Source organism: Chrysemys picta, chromosome 2 (assembly GCF_011386835.1).
Source record: "Chrysemys picta bellii isolate R12L10 chromosome 2, ASM1138683v2, whole genome shotgun sequence".
NCBI lineage: Eukaryota > Metazoa > Chordata > Testudines > Emydidae > Chrysemys > Chrysemys picta.
In genome coordinates, this window is record NC_088792.1 from 187,731,542 (window position 1) to 187,756,790 (window position 25,249).

A 25,249-nucleotide genomic window follows, 5' to 3' on the forward strand; every position below is an offset into this window, starting at 1 on the left:
CAGGGCCCAGACAGCCCAAAAGGAGAACAGGGGGTTGAACCTCAAAGAATAAGCAATTGAATTAACTGATTGTTCATAAGAAGGGCCGTACCAGGTCAGACCAAAAGTCCATCTAGCCCAGTATCCTGTCTACCGACAGTGGCCAATGCCAGGTGCCCCAGAGGGAGTGGAGCAACAGGCAATGATCAAGTGATCTCTCTCCTGGCATCCATCTCCACTCTCTGACAAACAGAGGCTAGGGCCACCATTCCTTACCCATCCTGGCTAATAGCCATTAATGGACTTAACCACCATGAATGTATCCCATTCTCTTTTAAACACTGTTATAGTCCTAGCCTTCACAACCTCCTCAGGTAAGGAGTTCCACAAGTTGACTGTACGTTGCGTGAAGAACTTCCTTGTATTTGTTTTAAACCTGCTGCCTATTAATTTCATTTGGTGACCCCTACTTCTTGAATGATGGGAATAAGTAACTTTTCCTTATCCACTTTCTCCACATCACTCATGATTTTATATACCTATCATATCCCCCCTTAGTCTCCTCTTTTCCAAGCTGAAGAGTCCTAGCCTCTTTAATCTCTCCTCATATGGGACCCATTCCAAACCCCTAATCATTTTAGTTGCCCTTTTCTGAATCTTTTCTAGTGCCAGTATATCTTTTTTTAGATGAGGAGACCACATCTGTACGCAGTATTCGAGATGTGGGTGTACCATCGATTTATATAAGGGCAATAACATTCTCAGTCTTATTTTCTATCCCCTTTTTAATGATCCCTAGCATCCATGTTATTGTACTAAACTAGTACATCAAGTAAGGTTTTATACGCAAGCTTGTAATGTTCTGAACTTTAGTGTCATTATGAGCAATATATACAGACTGTGGTTATGAATTTGTGTATAAAACTGTGCTCATAATTTGTGCTGCATTCAGCTCCATCTCAGTGGGGTACCGGTTAGTCAGACAGGGAAGGGGTGCTTCCCCACCCAGCTAACACTAGCGCTAAGTACTTACCATTGTACAATTCAGAAAAAGGCAATGGAAGGGCTGTTACAGTGAATGGGAAGATATTGAGCTATCCCAGCTAGAAATTCCTCAAGTTTCATAACCATGAGTCACCATAGCCTGAGAGGAACTATACCCAACTTAGAAAAAGCACTGGTTGGAAGTCTTTGACATTTGAAAATTGCATGGTCACATACCGTAAAATATTTTTAAGTTTGGGAGTTTTAACTTCCATATTGAGATATACTGCCGAGGCGTTTGTTCAGAGTGCACATTTTTAATCTTATTTAAAGGCTACTGGCTGGTGAGTCTCACATTAGCTAGTAAAAACTTTGCTAAGAAAGGAGAAGAATGTTCACTACACAAGCTATTACTACTACTTCCCTTCCTTTTTTATGGAGGGGATTAAAACCCTAGGAAATAAATTGTCAACTACATTATGAAAACTTGGCACAACTTGTTTTTTTTTTAAAAAGGCACGCAATACAAAAGTTAAAGTTCCCAATGCACCATTAACTAACAAACCCATTTCATATGTGTAGTATTTTCTATCCTTCCACATACAGTAGTTAATATAAATCAAGACCTACGCTGTGACCAAGTTACATTACACTGATAATCTTTCATACTGCACTTCCTGATTACAAGTTGTATTATGCTTAGTGATTTACTACTGCGTCTTTTCACTTAAAAAATACAGATACCACACTAAACTATTACCCAAAGAAAGCATATTGTAATTAATTGAGATACCTGTTCATAAGTAAATGAAGTATTTTCACCCTGAGCCAGTCACTATTTAGTTATCCTTTTATGCTCATAAAAATTGCTCCCGTGAGCAGATAGAAGATGGCAACTTATCTGGCAGGGTGACTTAAGATGTAGCAGCCAGTTTCTTTTCCCAAAAGGAGATGCTAAAGGAGCTAACTTGTTTAAATAGGAAATTCTGCAGAAGCCAGCCACAATGACTATACTCAGCACATGGCAATAACTTCAAATATAGACTAGCACTTTCCTAAGCAGCTGGTCTCACACTTTGGGACAGCAACAGCACAATCTAATTTAGGCTGAAAGTGGTAGCTTACTCACCTGCATTGTTTTTGTTTTAATAAAACCTTTTTGGGTTTTTCCTGAACCAAGCCCCCTACTCCCTAAAAAGCCTTACCCTATATACTGATACACATGTAAGAGTTGTGATCTTCCCTAGATCAATCACTTCTGGTTTTTAAAAAAATTGTTGGTTATTTGTCTGTGACTGAAACAGTCATTTTAAAGTCTTAGGCTTTAATCCTGCTCCCACTGCTATTAAAGGCCTGGTCTTCACTAAACCCCCACTTCGGACTAAGGTACGCAAATTCAGCTACGTTAATAACGTAGCTGAATTCGAAGTACCTTAGTCCGAACTTACCGCGTGTCCAGACGCGGCACGGAGGCTCCCCCGTCGATGCCGCGTACTCCTCTCGCCGACCTGGAGTACCGGCGTCGACGGCGAGCACTTCCGGGATCGATTTATCGCGTCTTAACCAGACGCGATAAATCGATCCCAGAACATCGATTGCCTGCCGCCGGACCCTCTGGTAAGTGAAGACGTACCCAAAGGCTCATGATCAAGCCTTTGGAGCACTAGATTTATAGGAAAGGATGTGGACTCAAATCAGATTTCCTAGATGAGGTAGAATGTACTTTTATTACAAACTCTCTTGCAATGGTTTCCTCCCCTTCCCCCTACCCCCTTTTGAAGAACTGGAAGATCTAGGTCTTTATTTCTGTTTTGCTTAGACATAACTATTTTGAATCCAAATTATTAATTTTTCATGTCAAGTTCTCATGCTGAATGTTAATGAGACATTACAAACTCTCAAAGTCTAGTTTTTAAAATAACCATCCATATGCACACACCTAAAAAAAAGTTAAAAAGTTGGTTTATTTGAAACTGTGAAATCAAAAGCCAAACAGATAAAATGTTTAACATTGTCCCTGGACAGCGTACAATAAAGAAAACTGGTAAAACTAGATTGTTTCCTCCACCAAGAATCAACTCTTAATATCACTTCTTAGTTCTCTCCCAATAAGAAACATTATTTGTAATATATAAACAGTACCTTAAACCACTCATCTTAAGTGGTCTAGTAGATCTAGTGTCAAATCCCTAGTGTAACTCCGTTGACATGAATGGTATCACACCGGAGATGATTCTTGCCCATAGTGTATAGAGCCTACCTGACTTTCTTTTTCCAAGTCAAGAACTCTAAGTATTTTTTTAAATCCCCCTAAACTCTCCAGACTGGTTCACAAATTAAACTCAGCCAAATCATAAGTCAGATTAGGATCCTGTAATATCTTTTAGGACACATCACATTTTTCTTATTTTTTTAGGTCCTGTTGATCTATCCTCCCCCCAACTCCCACTCTCAAAAATATAATAATCCCTTACAGGATTTTTGTTCAGTCTTCGCATTACATGACTAGGTTCAATTTTATTGTGGATTTTCTTTTTGTATTTTACAATTTAAACAAAAATTACTGGATTGGTAAGTATATGAGAACACTTCACCGTTTTTTCAAAAACAGGAAAATACCACGCTTTTAATCCAAAATACAGATATTTTAAAGTTTGTAGAAGCTCAAATAGGAAGGCAGCAAGCTTTTCCTTTGATAGTTATGGTTACAGTAAGTCATGCCCGGTTATACAACTGCTTGAAATGTTCAATGTAAAGTTACATTTACATGCAAGTTAATAAACACAAAACTCTGGTATGGGATGACAATTTGTTGACTAGGAAAAGGCTGACTTTTTTATTACCTAAATTAATCACACCAAGCACATTATTCTTCTTGCCTTTGTTTAAAGTCATCAGTACAAGTTCAGTGGTAGGACAGACCACTTGTAATATTTGCTTTGGATGGCCTCTGTTATTGGCCTCGTTTGGCAAAGTAATTTTAGTGATTTTTGGAAGGTGCCAAACTGACAATCTGATTAAACCAAAGCCCCCCCATTTATCCAAATAGTAGGTATAGCAGTGGTAATGCAAATGGCCACAAATCACATCCCTAATTCACTTTAAAGGTAGTTTAATCACCAAGCCCACTCAATCCTTTGACTTTCACTTACCAAGAGTGGCAGTTCGGGAGGTACTTTTTGTGATGTAGACGCTTGTTCACTAGAAACTAGTTTGAGACCAATTAATTTCATAGAAACCATTAACTATTTGTCAGATGGCAAGAATGTGTACTCATCACATATGGAAGTCCCATTTGAATCAATGACATACAGGCGAAAGGTGCCATATTACCATTCCATCCACTCCTAGCTTCAACTGCTTTCTGACTGTTTATGAAAGGAGAGTGGTTTAAGCTAAATTTCTCATTGGTTATTAAAAGGGGTATGTATTCACTCAATACCCTAACCAACACACATTCGAGTTAGCATAGACACATTCCCATTGACTTCAGTATTGCTTGGACTGAGATCTCAACAGGTAAGGAAGGATATGTGAATAAAAAGTCACATTAGGTCAAGATGCATCAAAGTAATTTGATACTTCTCTAAAACTACTTCACCGTTTGCAATAAGTGGTCAACAGGCTTTGAAATTGTACCAATTTAGCAACTGGAGAGTGTCCCATATCTACAAAGTGACAGTAAACAATCCCTTTGAACTAGAGAGTGTTATTTTTTAATGGGATAAAGTCACAGCCAGTGTAAATCACCTAATTCCAGTAGCTTAAGAGGAACCTGCCTCCCTCCCAAAAATATATAGATGTTTAGCTACTGGGCATCACTGAAACTGTAATTGGCACATGTACTCTTCTTTTAAGGAAAAAATTGCTGCATAAATTTTATTATTGCTAAAATAAACCTAGCTTTTTTGGGTGGGTTACGAGGAGGAAGTTAAATACCACAATCATTTTTTTTAGAGGATAAAAGAAAAAAAATTAGGAGTTTAAAGAAATTTAAACCAATACTTTTAATTCGATCTGTTTTCTCATTTAGTTTGTCTTGATGTTTTAAACCAACATTATGCCCCCCCCACTCTTTTCTTTCTTTTTTTGAGGGAGAGATTGACATTGCTGACAAAAAATAAATTTTAATCAGGAAAGACAATACATGTGGTATAAAAGCCTAATGGAGGGGGGCAGGCAGGGAAAAACCTACTCCACAAAAGAAAAATAAAGCTAAAACAAATTCCGGAGCTGAAAATTTGAAGGATCTACCTTCCTCAGTTCTATGATCACTGCTGCTTTCTTCAATAACACAGAAAAATGTGAACGAGGCTTTGTGTACTACTGTAACGCTGCAAAGGTCAGTTTGTAAGTTAAAAGAAATTAAACCAAAGTAATAAATTGCTAAACTGAGAAGTATGCAATTATGATTCTTTTTAAAACTATAAAGCATTTTTACAGATCCTGCGGTTTATATTTTAAACTCAAACTGTGCTTTACATTTTTAAGTTCAGACATACTGAAACCCAGAAGCACAGAGGGCTGGCGATTTTTTATCGCCTTTAGGCACACATGTCGTTTTTTTCCAAAAAATGATGCAACATCCATTTTCCATACACATAGCATTGAGGACAGTAATTCCATCTCCTTTTTTGTAGGATACGGCCTCTTGTGAAAGTAATCTGCCAGAAACTGCTTTCGAGCTTCATATGAACTGTGTTCATACTGTTTAGGATCTAATGCTAGAATGTGGAGGTCCTCACTTGAAGGAGGTCCTTTCATCTCAGTCCTGCTTTCAACCTTTTGTCGTTTGACAGGCACTACCCCTAGATTCACGTCTTTATCTGGAGCTAGAGCTGTGCCAGCATTTAAGGACTGAGGCTGCTGTTCTTTATTCCTTTGGTCCTCTGCAACAGAGCATAGATCAGATTGTTTTCTTTTAGCAGATTGAGAGACAGAGTCATGCTTTTCCCCATTCACAAGTGATAGCTCTTTCTTCTCATTGCGCTCAAGCGGCACTTTCATACTTGAGTTGCTGTCTTTGGGAGCACTTCTGCAGCGAAGCAAATGCACAGCAATAGCTGTCAGAGTCATATTTCCAGTGTAGACCCCACAGCAATGGATGCACTTGAAAGCAGGGGACTTTAAAATTGTGTGTACAGTTGGCATGATATGATGCCTCTCTTTCAAATGCATTTCATAGGCTTCTTTGCTAATGAAAGTACCAAAACAAAAGGGGCACGTAAATACCTTTTTGCTGCACATATTGTTCACTTCAGCTGTCTGAGGCTTCACTTTGATGTAGACAGGTACAAGGGTCCTCGAGTTTACCCCCGCAAGTACTGCCAAGTGTACTTCCTTTTCACCAAGTTCTTCTTTGGGTAACATTGTACTGAAGTCAAAATGTGGAAATATAAGGTCACCATCAGCATCATTATCTAGTTGAAATCCTCTGTTGCTGTAGTCTTCATGTAACTTCTTCTTTCCATTATGCACAGTCTTATTGTGTTCCACAAGGCTTTTTAGATCACGGAAAGTATACGTACAGAACAAACAAGCTAAACCATGCATCAGTAGATGTTTTATAAGTTCTTCCTCACACAGGAAACATTTACAAGAGAAACACCGGACAGTCTTCTCTTTCATCCACCTCAAAAAGGGTGCACATACTGCAAGCTTGTCAGGTTCAAGGGTTTCCTCTGTTTTTATTGCATTGTGCTTATGAGCCACTTCCATGTGGACCTGATAGACATTTGATGGGAAGAGCTCATTGCAAACAGGGCACGTCTTCCATTGCTTAGCCTGTTTGAGGGCTTGGCTTGTTTCAGGAGCAGGTGGAGAAGCCTGCGCAGACATATTGTGGGAAGAAGTCACAACAACAGGAGGAGAAGGTGCACTAGCTGGAGAGCGAGATATCTGAGTTACTGTGCCAGACTGCATTAGCTGAATGGGCATTTGCGGTGGTGTAACAGTTGCTACCCCGCCACCAGGTGGTACAGGCAAAGTAACTGAAACTGGTGCAAGGGTATATGTAGGTATCCCATTAACCTGCTTACCAGTTGGAATTAACTGTCTAAGTATAGGTCCTGCAGTCAGGAAAGTGGTATTTTGAGAAACTCCAGGTCTGATGGGCTGATTTACAGGGAGAATCCCTGAAGTAACAGGCTGATTAAGCTGGAGAACCCCTGAGGTAACAGTCTGGGGCACAGGAAGAACCCCAGGACCAATGGGTTGATTCATATTCCCAACAGGTCGATTTATAGGGAGAACCCCAGGTGCAATAGGTCTAGTTAGTGGGAGAACTCCAGGTCCAACATGACTATTTACAGGACCAACAGGCTGAGCTATTGGGAGAGCCCCAGGTGCAACCAGACTATTTATGGTCCCAATAGGCTGATTAACAGGAAGAAGACCAGGCCTGACAGGTTGACTAAGTGGAAGAACCCCAGGAGCAACAGGTCTATTTATGGTCCCAACAGGTTGAGTAAGGGGGAGAACCCCAGGCCTGACAGGCTGATTAAGAGGGACCCTATGGGAAACAAAGACAGGTTGTGGAACTGGCGGTTGAAGATTAACATTCTGACCTACAGGGAGCGGACTGGATACAAGAGTAACATGTGGTGGAGTAACAACTGGAGCAGGAGATGTATGTGTAAGGCTACCAGAGGCATTTGAAACAGTCAGAGGTTTAACTGTGTTTTGAACTGCTTTCCCCTGTACCATGGTTTGCTTTTGATTATTCTGAGGAAATGCAAGTTGAATGCAAGTTGGAGTAGTAACTGAGCTTGATGGAGCAGTGGTGGGCATTAAAGATGGAGCAGCTATAGTTGTGGGAGGCTTGGGAGCAATATGCATTTGCTTCACAAGTCCTGGTTTCTTAATATGTTCTGAAATCACAGATCTAAGTTTATTCTCCAGATCTCTGTGCATATCAGATGTTAAGACATGATACATTAAAGAATCTTGGCTGTTTGCAGAAGCATTACATTTCTTACAGTAGTGCTCAATAAAATTCTCTTCAATATCATCTGGTCTCTGGCCAAAATATGTGCTTATTAAATTTTGAAAATGGTTCATCAGCACATGTTTCTTCATATTGTAGTACAGTGTGTCTGTAAAGTGACATTTTAGACATGTGAAGTTTATAATGTCACTCCTGAATTGTTTCATGCCACCTAAAATGCTCACTGTGTAGTTCTGTATTTTCCTATTAGAAGAGTGAAACATCCGGATGTGTTTTCCCACTATTTTTGAATCAGAAGCAAATGCACATTTTGGGCAAGGAACCACCAGCTCTTGGTCCATTTCATCTTCATGGTAACGGTGCAAATGATTCTTGAATGAAGTAATAAATTTTGAGGAGAACTTGCATAGGCTACAGCAGTACGGCTTTGTTCTGTATCTCTGCAAAATAAGTAAAAAAAAAGTTCAAACAGCACCTTGTCAAAAATACACCAGGATTCTATAAACTGCCAGTTGATATCATGTGCCAAAGAAAATGCCTCCAACAGATGTGTACCCCCAAGAAACAGGTTCAGACATCTTTACAAAGACATACCTAAAGATGACATGCATGGGAAAACAAAGTATTTGGATTTGTGACCTTTTTTGCTTCTTTATAATGTATAAAGAAGGCCTGAAAGGATCTTTTTTCCTCACTCTGTTTAAAAAAAAATTAGAAACTCCAATTCCTTAAGGACTCTGGGCCACCAAGGAGACTGGAACAATTAAGACAACATAATACACAGGAAATGAAACCTGGGAAAATCGAGAGAAGGGATTCTTCATTCAGACTGTTTATACAAGTAAAGTTTAAACTAATGCACCCCCCCCCTCCACACACACACACAGAAAAAAAACAAAAAGATTCCAACACCCTGTCCTTCAACAAATGGGTGAGAAAAAGCTCTCAAACCACTTTTCAGAATCCCTAATCCAACCAAGTCTTTCAGCAAAACTAGGAAAAAAACCAGACACTTAATATTCCTAAGAGTAAAAACAAGCCAAGAAAATGTGGTGAGGGTGTGTGTGTGTGTGGGGGGCGGGGGGGGGGGGAGATTGCTAAACCTTTTAGACCTCCTTTAAACACAAGGAAAGAGCAATAAAAATATATTGATGGTGACCAAATATTTTTACTTTAAATATTTTTAAATACTTTCTTTAAAAATGCACATTTAAACTGACTATATGATTCTTCTCTAATTTGACACAGACTAAAAATAAAATTCAAAACTCATTCCCTCTCCAACAAGAATCATTGCATTTGTTTTCTCCATCAATGGCACTTCAGCTGAAAATTGTTAGTTTATTAGTTAAGTTACTCTTCATTCCCAAATGGAGTAAATCCTGTTATAGTCTCCGAAAGACTATAAGAGCCATTTTAGTCACATATTTCCATTTTTCTAGGCTTTGATACTGGGACTCGTGAATTATCCTGTAGTTCCTAAGAAATGAGCCTTCATTTCTCCAAGAACTACAGAGCTTCCAGGCAGAGTCAATGTCATAAGTTTGCATTCATAAAGCATCCTAAGGTAACTTCGCAGCTCTGGGAAGGGACCTCAAAACACAAACTTTTACAACAAGACTAATAGGATGGACAGGAAGTCTTGGACTCCCAAGAGATGATACTGATGATCCCCATGTAAGAAAAGGGGAATTTTCTGTAATATTTTTCTGAATGATACGACTGTGGCAGTGACTGACATAAGTTGAGACTGTAGTCAGTGGGTGCAGAAAGGTTAAAATACTCGGGCAAATCAGAAGACATGAGGTGTTCTGGTCACTAACTATCTCGGGTGGTATGAATGGATCGTTAAAGGACTGGCTGAAACTGACCCATATAGATGGAGGAGCTAGAAAGGCAAAGGGAACCCCAATGTCTGCGAAACTCACACCTAGCAAACAAGGAAGGAGATTTCCCCCCACCTCTCTGCAGACAAGCAGAGCAGAGACCCCTAGCTGAAGAACAAAGGGAAAAGATGTGAGGTGGCTGTGTTTAAGAGCTGGCCTTTGGAGAAACACAGCAGCTCTGACCTGAGACTGACAGACAATGAGACAGAGACAAAGGAAACCAAGATAGTTCCTGGCGCAGCATGGCTCAAAGCAGTATAGACTATGTTTTTAAATCTCTGTTTCTCTATGATAACCTGAGGACTTTCAGATTCTTTATCCCAGACGGCTAATAAATTGTTACCTTGTTTTGAAAAGACTTCCTGGTGTGGTTGCAAATACTTGCTGAGGTGCACTGATCCCTGAAGAGGACAAAAGAATCTGAACAGGACTCTGTATCAGCTCGACTTGCTGGAGGGAGCTCACTCACAGTGAGAAGCAGTGCTGGAGTGGAGTCTGAGAGGCACTAAGGCTGCATTACTTACTTGAAGGAAGAATGTAATCCCTTGAGAGTCTGGCACACGTAAGGGTACCTCCAGGGGACTGTTTAAAAGCTGGGGCATAGCACAATCACCACAACCTGGCTGGGGATTAGATTCAATCAGCTGCTCCTCATGCAGCCTGTGAAGATGAACTCATGAGCAGGAAGCAGGAGTTAGAATGAATTAATCTGTATGTCTGTTCCTCCCCTGGTTTGACAGCTGATCTCCAGAGAGCAGGGAATTGTTGCCTTACACAAAGCAGATTCTCACATTAATAGCCTTGCCAAGCATTGCCAGATCTCAAAAATTCTGTTTTTTAGGGTACATCACTGTAAAGTGAATGGTGGATCAATGCCAGATGGCATCGAGTAACTTAGTCCCCCCTCATCCACTTCAGAAAAATGGAAAAAACCTCTGCTAATCTTCTTAGGGCAGAGAGAGGCCAAAAAGTCTTTGATGACAGTGCTTCATTTGTTAAGAAGCCTTCAATCATAAACCTTTAAGCCCTTCAAGCCCAAAGATGGTCTCCATCAGGCTCCTCAACCATGTGGCAGAGTATGGGACCAGGATTAAAGGCTGAGGACCTGACAAAGTTCTCACAGTTGATAGAGTGGTGTTAGGTATCTGCCTCCACCTTAAGTAGTAAGCTACCCTCCCCACCCTGTTGTAGATCTCTGGCAAATACTGCTTCCGCATCACTTTGACAACCAGACTAATCTGTACCTGGCCAAGCTCTTATTTAGGCATACTATGTCTACATTTCTCTCCCTCGTATCTGAACATCTTCGACCCCTTCCCTCATAGATATGCACCTGGAATCAATAATCTATGCCTTTGTCTCCCATAGGCTTAACTACAACAATAAGATGAGCCTGAGATTGACTTTGAAAGTCACCCAAAAACTCTTGCAAGCATCTTATGTAATTGCCCCCTTGAGAGGTACTGGTCAGTAATATATTGACACCTTGCTCTACTCTCTGCATTGGTGCTAGTTCACTTTCAGATGAAATTCAAGGTGCTGGATGCAACTCCAACCCTTATCTGATCATCCTGACACAATGCAGTTCAGTGACTCTTTTCAACATGCACCAATAAATCTGGATTTTAAGTGTACACCAAAAGTAAAGATTAAAATTTACCAGGGTTTAGGGAATCCCCTGGTTACCTCTCTACCACTGGCTCCCAAATTTCATTTGTTAGATGTCTACCTTCTCCAAAAGATGGCCTGGGAAGTAGGCACTCTACTCTTTGCTTTAACAGCATTTCCCAACAGTTAAAGTTTTCCATTTTCTCTTGCTTCACTTTTTTCTGTTTTCCATTTTTGTATGTATTTTTTTTCCTTTTTCAGTCTTGTTCTGTTGTGGTTTGATTTTTGCCAGTTTCTTCCCCTCACCAGAAGAGGCCATATGTTATTTGGGCTAGAAGCGTCCATCGCCAAAGGGTTTCATGAAGCACTGCACCTTTCCTCTTACACATTGATCCTCTCCTTCCTAAACTTGTTCAACACCTCTTAAGTAAGGCGATACCATTCTACAATACTGAGTAGAATGTTTCAGAAGCGGTCTCATTTGCTAGCCTCCTCCATTCCCTTCACCAACCTGTGTGTGAAGGGGAAGGGAGGGGGGTGGTAAAATTGCCACTGTTAGCACCAACAATCTCCCATGGAGGTAAGGGGAAAACTGATGGAGAAAGTATTCCAGCCTGGAAGTGGCTAATGCATGGAGCATTCAGGACCTCTGACAAGAAAGGGCACAGTCCAATGAGCCAAGGAGGTAGAAAGAGAATCATTTCTCTCCACTTTTGCTACCTGGACACCCAAGCTCAAGGAGTCCAATAGGATACCATGACTTTACTCAAAGATATAGGAACAAGTGTTTTTGATGAAGAAGAGGTCAGTGGTTTGGCTAATTTTGCAGAAAACTTCCCCCTTCTATCCAGCCTCAATTTGGTCTTCCCAAGGTTCAGTCTGACCCAGCTCCTCTTCATCCAGGAGCCAATTTCTCAAAGGCTTGGTGACATTGAGCATGTATCCTGAAGAGTAGATATAAAGTGGGGCGTCAGTGTACTGATGACAGCAGAGTTCATAGTATCTCAGTTTCCTACAAGAGGGGTCACGTTCATACTGATGGTCCCCCATGCTTAAGAAAGATGAATTCAGACTGGAACAGGTGCAGAGAAGGGCTACAAGGATAATCAGAGGAATGAAGATGATACCTTACGAGAGGAGACTTAAGGAGCTGGACTTGTTTAGCCTAACAAAATGAATGCTGAGGGAAGATACGATTGCTCTCTATACATACATCTGAGGGATAACCACCAGGTTAAGGGGCAATGTTGGCACAAAAGCAAATGGATATAAACTGGGCAACAAATAATTTTGGCTTGAAATTAAACTAAATGTTTCTAACCATCAGAGGAATGCAGTTCTGGAACAGCTTTCCAAGGAGAAAGTGGGGTCAAAAAACAACTTGTTTCAAGACTGAGCTTGAAAATTTTTTGAAGGAGAAGGTATAATGAAGTTGCCTACAAGGGCATATGGCCCATTTGTGACTGTTATTAGCAAGTATCTCCTATGGCAAGAAATGGGACACTAGATGGAGCTACTACAAAAATCCTTCCCCAGATATCTGACTGCTGGGTCTTGCCCAAATGCTCATGGTTTAACTGATTGCTATATTTGGGGTCAGTAAGAAATTTTTCACCAGGTCAGAAAGGCAGAGACTCTGGGGGCTTTTTGCCTTCTGCTGCAGAGTGAGGTTCAGGTCACTTGTTGATTTGAACTGGAGTAAGTGGTGGATTCTCTGTAACTTGAAGTCTTTAAATCAAGATTTGAGGACTTCAGTAATTGAGCCAGAGGTTATGGACCTATTATAGAAGTGGGTGGGTGAGGTTCTGTGGCTTTTGATGTACAGGAGGTTAGACTAGATGATCATGATGGTCCCTTCTTGCCTTCAAGACTATAAAAGTGTCAAGAGCATTGATACCTGTAGAACCTCACCCTCAAGGTCTCTTGGGAAAGGGCAGCTGTCAATCACTACCCCAAGTTCCCTCTGAAGCCACTGTAGTGCTGCACTGTCAGCTCCAAATAGATCGTATAAAAGGGTCAGCTGCACTTCATGACAGACTAGAAAAAGACTACTTGAGTTTTGACATTTCATTATTGTGATTATTAGTGGCCTTAGAGTCACTTCAGGAAAAGTCCAAAACTGAAAGGATCAAAGAAGTCAATAGAGGCTAGGTCTCATTGGAATGACTGTCACTATCTTAAATAACTTTGCCTAAGAAGTGGGAAGACACCAAGGAGTGATGATTGGGACAACTATAGCATTCTTCAGCTCAGGACTCCAGCACCCTGTCTTGCTGAGCCAGACACTCCTGTTTGGCTCCAGACACAGATCCAGGGTCTGAATCACTTGTCCCAAAGCTGCAAGTTTACCTGAAAACAGCTCACAGTAGAGTGCTTGTCTTTAGCACTCAGATGCCCAACTCCCAGTGGGGTCTAAACCCAGATAAATCCGTTTTACCCTGCATAAAGCTTATGCAGGGCAAACTCATAAATTGTTCGCCCTCTATAACACTGATAGAGAGATATGCACAGTTGTTTGCTCCCTCAGGTATTAATACATACTCCGAGTAAATTACTAAATAAAAAGTGATTTTATTAAATACAGACAGTAAGATTTAAGTGGTTCAAAGTAGTAACAGACAGAACAAAGTAAGTCACCGAGCAAAATAAAATAAAATGCGCAGATCTATGCCTAATCAAACTGAATACAGATAATTTCCTCACCAGTTCCAGAGTGCTCCCTTTTACAGGCTAAGCTCCTTTTAGCCTGAGTCCAGCAATCACTCACACCCCCTGTAGTTACTGTCCTTTGTTTCAGTCTCCTTCAAGTATCCTGGGGGGGGTGGAGAGGCTCCTTCTTTAGCCAGCTGAAGACAAAATGGAGGGGTCTCCCACAGGTTTAAATAGACTCTCTCTTGTGGGTGGAGACCCCCCTCCTCCCTCCTATGCAAAGTCCAGCTCCAGGATGGAGTTTTGGAGTCACCTGGGCAAGTCACATGCCCCTGCATGACTCAGTCTTTGCAGGCCGATGCCATTGTCCACATGGCATCTTGCATGTCTCCAGGAAGACTTCTCATGTGGATTGGAGCATTCCAAGATGCATTGTTCCCTAAGTGTCTCCTGATCAGGTACTTAACCTGGCGAATTCCTTCCTAAAGAAGCTGACCAAATGCCTCACAAAGCTTACTTAGAAATCAAGCAAGCATACAGCCCATATTCTTAACCTCGAGTAGAAAATGATATATATGTACAAATTGGATGAATAGATATAGTAGACCAGAACCTTTACGGAGATATGTTACATGGCACAGGCAGCACAAAACATATTCCAGCTATGTCATCCATACATTTATAAGCACCCCCTCCCCATAAAGCCTTATAGGGTACACTGTCACAGTGGGAAGACACCAAGGAGTGATGATTGGGACAACTATAGCATTCTTCAAAGACTGAAATTTCCCATCCCACACTTAGGGCACATGGACCATGGGAAAAGTAATGGAAGTGGTACTGAAAGCAACTGAATGTACATCCTAGTGAAATAAATACTGCTGTGTCTTTAAGAACTGCTTCATCACTAGATTCACTGTCCTCCTTCCATTTCAGTGATGGTAGGCCTAGTTGCTTTTCACTAGCCTTCACAAACTGAGAAAAGAATAAATTAATTTCTCAGGTGGTAGGTCCTACCACTCTTTAGAAATTCTTGCAACTCCTCTTGTGATGGGGCCAAACCCAGAGGTGATTTCTACTCTCCATTTTGGTCCGGAGTTTCCTGCCCCAGCAAATTCATCTAGTACTTGCCTGAACTTTTCTGTCAAGTCTAATGAAACCTCTCCACAGCAGTCAATATTTAGATTATGCAGGCCAGGCTGATTAATTGTATCATTATTCTCAATAGTTCCCTTAACCATGATTTTAAAGCTGTGATAATGAAGGTTCTTTTTTGCTTCCTTTATAGCAGTGGCATATTCCTGCAAGATGCTCCCCACTACAAACTGTACAATGGTAAGACTGGGGAGAAAAATCCTTTATGCCTCCTCTAACTAAGCACTTGTTTGTTCTGGAGACTTAAGGTAAAATTTTCAAAAGTGCATAACAGTGATTTAGAAGCCTAAATCCCAGTAACTTGCAATTAACTGGACTTCAACTCTCTTTCCTCTACCCCACCATAAATAGTTGCTATTTGTCAGAATAGAAAAGTAAAGTTTGTTACTTGATAAATTCCCTCTGTAGAGCTGACCTCTCCCCTAGTTCAGGCCAGCACATCTTCCTGCAAATATGAAAAGCTGTTCAGACTTGTTCATAGGCTCCATTGCTTGGCCTTGCTCCTTCCACCCACACAGATGAGTATTTCCAAACTTGTAGGGAAATAACATTCTTACGAGTAGATTAGAATCTAAAACTCCTAAAACTCTAACAAATGAGGTAGAGTATTACTGTTAACTGTATACATGGAGCCTGAAGAGGCCTTAGAGACACATTCAGGAGAACTCCAATCTGCCCTGCTGGACAAGAATAGGTCCCAGAAAAGAAATTTTAGTAATGATTTTTCCATTCTGGACTTTGACCTTTCCCCTAATCGGAGATATATGGGAAACACAAGTCACCAGGAAAGAGTTAGTAAGGAGGGCAAGTAAAACAGAAGAAGGTGGTTTCACCATCCCTAAAATTAACATTAATCTGAACCAGACAAATTCAAATTATAAATAAAGACAAAAAAAAATTAAACACAAGTGAGGATGATTAATCGTTTGAAAAAATCTCTTGAGGCCTTCAAATCAAGACTGGATGCCTTTCTGTAAGATTTGCTTTAGTCAAACCAGTTATTCAGCTCAATATAGGAGTGAAATTATATTGTCTGTGGTACACAGGAGTTCAGACTAGATGTTCTGGGGTCCCTTCCAGCCTGAAAAATCTATTAAGCTGTTTTGGGACTACTGCTTGGAGCAACTTTCTGCCAAGCACCAGCCCGGAAATGAGTGAAGATTGAACCTGTAGGGCTTTAATTTGGACCAGGTGGCAGTTTTGCACATACGTGTCAGTCAACATTCTTTTTGCCAGAGCAGGCTGCCGTGGAACATGGCAAGTGAGCTCAGGTATTAAAAAAAAAGATTTGCTCATCTGTGGGCCATAGCATCTGCTCCCAATGATCTCTGATGGGGGGCCTGGTTTTTGCATTTTGTCTGCATGTGAAAAAATCCACCTGGGATAGTCTATCAGCTGAAATATTTTTTGGTTCAGAGCCAACTCTGAATTTTCTATCCACAGATGAGTTAGCCAATCTGCTTTTGTATTCCAGGATCCTTTTACAGTAGAACCTCCGTTACAAACACCTGAATTACGAACTGACAAGTCAACCACACACCTCATTTGAAACTGGAAGTACACAATCAGGAAGCAGCAGAGGCCCCCTTCTCCTCGCCCCCCGCTGCCCCCCCAAAAAAGCAAATACAGCACAATACTGTGTTAAACTACTAAAAAAAATAAAGGGAAATTTAAAAAAAAATAAAGATTTGACAAGGAAAGAAAACTGTTTCTGTGCTTGATTCATTTAAATTAAGACAGTTAAAAGCAGCATTTTTCTTCTGCATAGTAAAGTTTCAAAGCTGTATTAAGTAAATGTTCAGCTGTAAACTTTTGAAAGAACAACCACAATGTTTTGTTGAGTTACGAATATTTCAGAGTTATGAACAACCTCCATTCCCAAGACGTTCGTAACTCTAAGTTTCTACTGTATTTGGTTGACCCTGATGGAGGTCATGTATTATCGCACCCACGGTAGGATCTGCAAGGCTTGTATATGTTTTGATTTGAACCATATGTTCCCCTCATCATTTTATGTGGCTGTGTTGTCTGATGGGACAACATGCTCTTGCCTCAGTTGAGCCTGAAATTCTCAGAAGGCAAGCTGGTGCACTTATTTCTAGATTGGTGCTTTGAAGCAAACCTCAACCACACAATCCCAGTGGGCTCCTAAACCTGACAGGCTAGTGTTTTCAATCAGACCTTAAAGTACAGACTGAGTGAAGGAACTTGCTGTGTGGGCTTCCTACTTCCACAGAGGGAGTAAGTTAGTTGGGGGAGAGTTTTCCTTTTCATGTGCATTTCTTGCTGGGAATGATTTCAAACCTGAAGGAGAAATCTCATCTGTATATTCATCCACGGGATGATCTCTATGCAGGCAACTAGAGACATTAGGCCCAGCAATTGTAAGGAAAGATGAATGGAGTTCATATGGTAATACAAGTATTGTGGAGATCAGTGTCTTTGCTGTGTGTCACAAAGACTACGGCTCTCCTTGTGTTCCCATCTCCCACGGCAGTGGTTTTCAACCTTTTTTCATTTGTGGACCCCTAACATATGTCAAATGGCGGTGTGGACCCCCTTTGTGAATCTTAGACGTAGTCTGTGGGCCCCCAGGGTCCACGGACTACAGGTTGAAAATCACTGTCCTAGGAGGACAATGCTCTAAAAGAAGACCAGTGAACTCTTTGGATTTATGATAAAACTTTGTGTCTGAAGCATTGAAAGTGTCCCAGACTGTTGCCTGTAAGATCCTTGGGGAGGAGATTCTGATGAGTATATTACCTAGAAACAAGAATCAATGAGTTCCTAGAGCCCCTTAGCCTACTTATCACTAGCAATTCCTTCACTGACTACCTCAAGCAGAGTGGAGGCCAAAGATTAATGTTTTGTATTGACAGTGGCGATTTACATAGGCAAACTTGAAAATTATCAAGGACAGGGCCTATGGGAATATGCAAATAAGTTCCCAGTTCCACCAATGTTAGTAGGTCTCCTGAAGAGACTGCAGTGATTGTAGAAGCTAAAAAGTCTCCATTATAAAGATACATTCTCTTCATCAACCTGTTCAGCTTCTTGATGTCTATGCTGGCCTAAACATTATTTTAAAAGGCTAAACTATGATAATTAGGGAGTAAAGGCCTGAGCCCCTAAAGGACAGACGATTGCTCTTAACTCTGGGTGGTGTGAAATCTCAGGATAAGTGAATGCTTCTGTGTCTCTCACACAGTTGAAGAGAGTTTAACAAAAGAGATGTGGAGGAACTTAGTATCCATGCGGCACTCCCTAGAGCTCCATCTCCAGTCTGAAGAATGGAAATCTACCCAGCTGAAGCTGATTGGATCTGTTCACTTGAGTAAGAGAATTCTACTTCCAGACATATTTCTGGAAAGACGTAGATACAGCTGCAGTCATACTATTTTGACTGGAAGGAGATTTGGTTTCTACACCTTGCTATCACACCCCAGAACAAAGTTAACCCCTTCACCGACACCTTTGTTGAGGGTAAGAATGAAAGGAGCTCCTCCCCTTGCAAGAGGTTTGTAGTTTTTGGATGTCACTGGAATGGGCAGCTGTATTTTCCCTAATGTCTTAGGAGGAATGCAGAGGGATGGCAAAAATATACCTTTGCTCTGGATAGGAGCTTTCTCCCTTAGATTTAGTTCGTTCATCCTTTTTTCTAGTTGGATCTTGTTGATGGCCACCACTTCTTCCCTGTTGCTTCAAAACATGTCTGCTGAGAAAGAACATTTTCTATCTTTCTGGCTCAGGGTTATGTTCCAATATAGTTATCCTTCTTTGATAAGAGCTGAAACTTGCTGAGGACAAAGAGCAGGCATATATATTTGCTTCTTGCCCTCCATCATTACATTTTTCTGGCCAACTAGAGGACTTTTTGGGGGGCCTTTTACAGTGGAGATTCTCATCCCCATTAGGAGACCTGTCCCTTTTCCTAGTTCAGAAAATAACCTGTGGTTGGATCCTTGGTGTATCTCATCTTCAGATATACAAATGAGGAGGTAATGTAGGGATAATTCTCTAAAAATTCACATCCTGAGAAGATGGGAAGTCAAGTAGCAAGCCAGATTCTGTCCCCATTGACTCACTCACCCACATTTGCACATGGAAGACCATCCTTGAGCTCTATTTCCTTTTGGGGTGGGGGGTGAATTGAGCAAGAATAGGTTTGGGGGAAAAGGAGTGCAGGAGAAAGGATTTTTAGAGATGCCTTGAAGATGCCTGTTCAGCAAGAAAATATCCCATTTGCCACCCTCCCAGTATTGAAGAGGACTGCTTCACCTTTGAGAGGGTGTCTCCAGAAGTTCTGGCTGATGTGTGAGGGACAGGAAGATGCAGAGAGACTATCAAAAGATGTGGCAGAGCTTCTCTTCTACATCCCTGAAGGTGGTCTCCTCATAGAATCACATCACTGTTTGGCCTTTGGCTTACTCAGGTTAGCTTTCTCCTGTCATGATGTTGTGAGAGAGGGGATCCCATTCAGTGAACAGAGCCCAGAAAACATGGTTCCCTGAGGGAGAGTTTGCTTGTTGCCGCTGTCGAAAAACAAAACTTTAAAAGCGAGATTGCTAATAAATAAGGTAGAAGCCCTGAATTACAGCTCTGTTTGCACTGCAGGATGCAAAGAATCTAGTATTCAGGCAGAAATAGTGGCATCAAGCCCTAGCAGTCTCAGATAAGTCTGAGCTACCTCTGGTATTTGCACAAAGAGGCAAAATCAGTCTCCAACAAAGGGATGGAGAGGGAAGGAAGAGAGGAAAAAAGTTCAGGAACCAAAAAGGATATGATAACCCTTTCAGCCACATGGCCCTGTAATATCTCTCTTGTTGACTTAAAAGAGGTGTCAGACAACTAGGAACCTGCTTCTGGGCTGGACTCCTTAAAAATTCTAGCTAACTCACAAAGATTCGTCAGATGCAGAAAAGAACTTGCTCCCATGTTAATACGAACTTCTCAGCAATTCCACTTCCCTGCATCAGATCTAACTCCAAGTTGTATGTAGGAGTTTTTGATGGTCAGCTCTCTGTTCAATATGTGAAGGAGGAACAGATTTTAAAATAAAGTTTGTATTATTAGTCCACATATTCCAATTTAAATCAAAATGTATTACGTTTCTGTTCATTTTCAATTGGCAACTCTTGCAGCAGTATCAAGCCATTATTTTTTTAAAATATATTTTTACTAAAAAACAACCTTGCTCAGCCTATGTTTCTTTAAAATTAGTTTTTATTCAGTGGTCTACAAACTGATTTAGAGCTTCACAAAAACTGTAAGACGACAATACAACTATATTTTCTATTAAATCACAAGCAGTACAAATCATCAGCACCATAGCCATAGACGCCTATATGTTCAGCATTCCAAAAAAGGTGGCTACAGAGTTCTCCCACCGATGCTATGTAGTACAATAACCTTTAAGCATAATGAAAACATGCCACAAAGCAATTCACATAGTAACACATGAAGCATTCTTTAACAGTCCATTTCTGAGGGGGAGACGAGCAGCATTCATTATGGAGGGAGTCATCCATAGGAGCAATCCATACCAAAACACAGTTCAAGTAATGCTGAAACAATAATGCAAGAAATCCTAGATCTTTTGAGGGGGTTCAAAGGAGGTTGTCCTTTCTTCCAGGAACTTTCCTATCCATCTATGTCTGTAGTTTTACATTGCATAGGGATGAATTTATTTAGTCTCTAACAGGACTTGATTTTATTTGTGTCAACCCTGTCTACACTTCCACTGTTCTCTTTCCAAGGGATTCCCTTTGCCTTGCTAACTAGACACAAAGGGTGGGGGCTATTTCACAGTGTGCTTTTCACTGTAGCCCATTCCACACACAATTCTCTCAGCTTCTCCCTCAGTTGCCTACATCTATCCATTCATGTTTTCTATTGCTTTACAACAGGGGTAGGCAACCTATGGCACACGTGCCGAAGGCAGCACACGAGCTGACTTTCAGTGGCACTCACACTGCCCGGGTCCTGGCCCCTGGTCCGGGGAGGGTCTGCATTTTAATTTAATTTTAAATGAAGCTTCTTACACATTTTAAAAACCTTATTTACTTTACATACAACAATAGTTTAGCTATATATTGTAGACTTATAGAAAGAGACCTTCTAAAAACGTTAAAATGTATTACTGGCATGCAAAACCTTAAATTAGAGTGAATAAATGAAGACTCAGCACACCACTTCTGAAAGGTTGCCGACCCCTGCTTTACAACCTCCATAACCTTCTGTGTTTCTTGTTACATCACACTATTCTGTTTATACAAGCAATAAAGAGCTCAACTGACTTTAAAGAACTGTCCTGCCTTTAAAGGCAGGAGAGGAGGAAGTATTAAGGAGGCACATCTAGAGTTTCCTGGCATGCAGGGGCAGGGGACTATGGCCTCTGGTATCTGTCACAGGGGACACTGACCCTTTAAGAGGGAGCAGGGCCAGTGCACCTTGACTCATCAGCTGACCTAAACAGGGCTTAAAAGAGGACACCTGGGAGTCAAGAGAATCAGTCAGGAAAAGGGCCAGATGAGAGATGCCTGGGAGTCAGAAGATTGGTAGCTTTCCCCTACCAGAGATCATGAGATGGAAGGAAATCTCCAGGAAATGGTCCTCTCTGAAAAGAGGGAGGAATTATCAGGAAGCCAATGGAGAGGTTAGCCTGCTGACATTCCTGAGCCAAGTGTTGGGAAGCTTAAAAGGGCTGAGGGCTAGGAAGCCAGAGAAGGGGCTAGTCTCCTGAAGAAGGCTGGAGAGGATTGAAAGCTGAGAACGGGAAAGGAGATGCCTATTGGCTCTCAAAGCCAGAGAGCTAAAGCCTGAGGGCCAGAGGGGGCTGAAGAGTCATGAGAGATGTTGAAGCAATACCTAGGAGAAGATGGAGGAAGAGACCAGGTGAGGTAGAAAACATTAGACTGTGGTATGTGCTACATTGACTGACCAGGTGGCATGGGATTTTAAGGATTACATGCACAGGGGTGATAAATGGAGTAGGTTTCAGGAGTCCTGTTATGGACTATTTGGCCACGTTGTTGTAATAAACATAAGCTCCAAGAAGGGGTAGTCATGAGACAAGAAAGCTTATGTAGAGATACTGGGGACTCTGAAGGAAGGTAATGAGGTTGGTGCATCTGGTATGGTGTGGCCTGATGCAGGAGGGCACTCCAGACGGGGCTGCCCTATTAGGATACTCCTTAGGAGGATACAGTCAGGTCTCTGCCTCCTCCCTATCCTTTTGTGGTGGCTAATGTCATTAGCCAGTACCAGACTTTGTATCTGGGTAATATAAGGAGTGAAACAGGGGTGGGTCAGGCTCCTGTACTGCCCCCACTTTGTGCATCAGTGTAGGGACACTCAGAATCTGGTCCTTACAAACGTACAGCTCCCCTTAAAGAGGCTTTTCGGCAGAAATTCTGTAGGTTTTCATTATTATGGAGAAGAGGAATCTTTGAAGCCAGGAAATCACCTCCTTTCATCCTATGTAAGAGTATTACACTCTCATTAGGACTTTATCTGAATCCCATCCTCATCCCATCCTTTGCAACAACATTCAATTTAATTGCCCAGACCACCTGATGCAAGCATACATACCTTCCTTTTGCCCACAGACTCCCAAGGAGACACATCACTCCATGAAGTGTTGCAAAAATATTTTTCTCCTGGATCATAACCTTTAAGATTCTAAAAGAGAGGGGAAAAATATATATACATATATACACACACACACCTTATTTACAGAACAGTTTATATACAAAATATGTATTTAAAACATAGGGAAAAATTCAAATTATAATAAACTGATAGAAAAAAGGTCTAGGTTGCCAAAATTCAATATTGTGCATCAGGATGAAAGAAAGCAACTTCAAAGTTCCAAAAAATTTGGGTCCAATATTTCAAAATGATCTTACTTGTTCCTTATTAGGTTATTTTTAATTGAACTACCACATCAAGTTATTTAATATAAACAAAATATTTAAAGAAGAGAATCCTAAGTGTTCAGAATGATTTGGGGGCTACTCTTCATTCCATTTGCTTCTATGCAAGTTCAGGAATCTTAAGGAACAAACTCCCTTTTCCCTTTAATCCACATCACTTCAGCATATGCCTCCACTCCTCTCCTTCTCCATGACCTCCTTTCCATCTCCTCAGCTCCAGAAGTCATTTTGCAAAGGGACCCAAGTCTTTTTACTCTTCAGCAAAGCATCTTTATCACTTAATCTGCAAAGACCATGCATTCAGGAACTAGTTTCTTGAAATAAAGCACTATATGTCCTTCAAGTTGTGAGAACATGTATTATTGTGTCTGCAAGAAACATAACTCACCAGCAGGATAAAGGAGTATTGTAGCCGAGATTAAGACCAACTTACCTCATTTAAATGGGTGTTTGGCATTGATTCCCTTTGAATCCTCCACCCCAAAACTAATTCATCCCATCCTCTAAGTTTACATTTGTCTCTTGTTCTCTACATCCATAGGTTCAATTCTGTTCCTTTCCCCTCACCACCCATCTCCATCTTCTACCCCAACCTCTGTACGCCAATCCTTTTGCAGCTTCTGCTACATGGCAACTATACTTAATATACCATTAGACTTTGGCACAAAGGAAGTTATCCACCAATCCCACATGCCAGTTTGACATTCAAAAAGTACCAGAAACTAGTACTAGAGTAAGTTTTAGAAATTTGTGCTTAAGCCCATGGTATTAAATATTTACCTTATGAAAGTTTTTTTTTTTAAAATATGCTATGTTCTGCTTTGCAGAGCATCCACTTCACACTAGTGTTTTCTGCTTTGACGTTCAGACAAATGCCTATGGCCACAGAAAATTTTTGTACATACTTCTTCCCTTCTGTGATGTCAAAAGGGCCCATCCCTAAGTTTTTGGTCTGCCTTAATTTCAAGCAGCTGCTACTAAAGTGATTCTTCTCGATTAAAGATTTTACAGCTGAAGATTTCCAACGTGGACAAAGACACAAAGATAAAAAGGGGGCTCAAGGTGATCTGTTTTCCAGGCCTCCAGCTACCCCAATTGCCCTATAAGTTAAAGGAAGGCCAAAAGGCATCTTTAGAATTATATACTCAAACTCGCACCACAGTCAGAGTTTCTGGTGTAAAGATCTGTTTCGTTAGCCAGGTTTCAAAAAGGAAAAACTACAACAGCGCATCAAAATAAGAAATCCAGAGATAGTGGAAATAACTCACGAGAACTCAAAAGAGCAATTCAAACCCAGAGAGGTCTCCCACAACCTAGAAGAGACAAGCAAAGAACTCTCCCCCTCACTTGGGAAAGCTGCAAAATTTCTCCGGGCAATAAATAAAACAGCTCCTTCTCCTCCCCCTCCCCACCAATCCCTATAGAAATTCTAAAGCTGATACTTAAACTTCCTCAATAGCTTCCCACCAAAGCCCACAATCCCTGCGGACAGCATCTTAAGATAAAAGACTTAGCATGAGCAATCCTATAGCCCCCCCAAGAGTGTAGAGCATGAGAAATCCTATAGTCCCCCAGTTTTTTCTCCCAAAAGTTAAATGGATAAGAAAGTGGAAAAGCTTGTCAGACACATATTGACCTAACATTTTGCTAGCTCAGCACTTGTATTTGTGGAATCTACATAGCCTGGTGTAATCAGTCAGAAAAGAATCTAAGGAATGTCAAGTTATCCTTGAATTTGTGCAACTTTTTACAGTATTTACTTTCTACACTGATGTACCTCATGAATGAAAAACGCTCCCTCACTTATAAAAAGCAATTACCAGAAGGGCCTTAGGCTCAAAAATCTTGAATATTGACTTCTGCTTTGTTTTAATACCTATTGCAGATCCTAACCTGTTGGAGAAGAGTTAGAATAAGTTGCCAATACATCTAGGACATCATACGCTAGGCGCAGTTAACATAGTATTGTTCAGAATAGACGGATTTAAATCAAAGTGATTAAAAGCAGGAAATCATTTAAATAATTGATTTTAATCTTGTTTTGCATTGGTACTTAAGTTATTTTCCTAAAGCCAATCTTATTCTCATTGATTGGTAACCATAAAAAT

The 25,249-nt window shown here is 40.9% G+C and overlaps 1 protein-coding gene across 6 annotated transcripts in view; it reads right to left on the reverse strand.

Annotated features, from left to right (window-relative positions):
• Positions 1-2,908: 2,908 nt before the first annotated feature.
• Positions 2,909-25,249, reverse strand: part of ADNP2 (ADNP homeobox 2) — a 32,331-nt gene continuing 9,990 nt past the window's right edge. For 4 of the 6 annotated variants that reach the window (XM_042860465.2, XM_005281427.5, XM_042860464.2 and 1 more), the window contains 2 exons: positions 22,798-22,887; positions 2,909-8,349 (listed from right to left, as the gene is read on the reverse strand). In XM_042860465.2, coding sequence (XP_042716399.2) covers positions 5,401-8,250 — 2,850 coding nt within the window. In that variant the 5' untranslated portion in view covers positions 8,251-8,349; positions 22,798-22,887 and the 3' untranslated portion in view covers positions 2,909-5,400. The remainder of the gene's footprint in view (positions 8,350-22,797; positions 22,888-25,249) is intronic. The other 2 variants (XM_042860466.2, XM_065585102.1) reach the window with 1 other exon arrangement.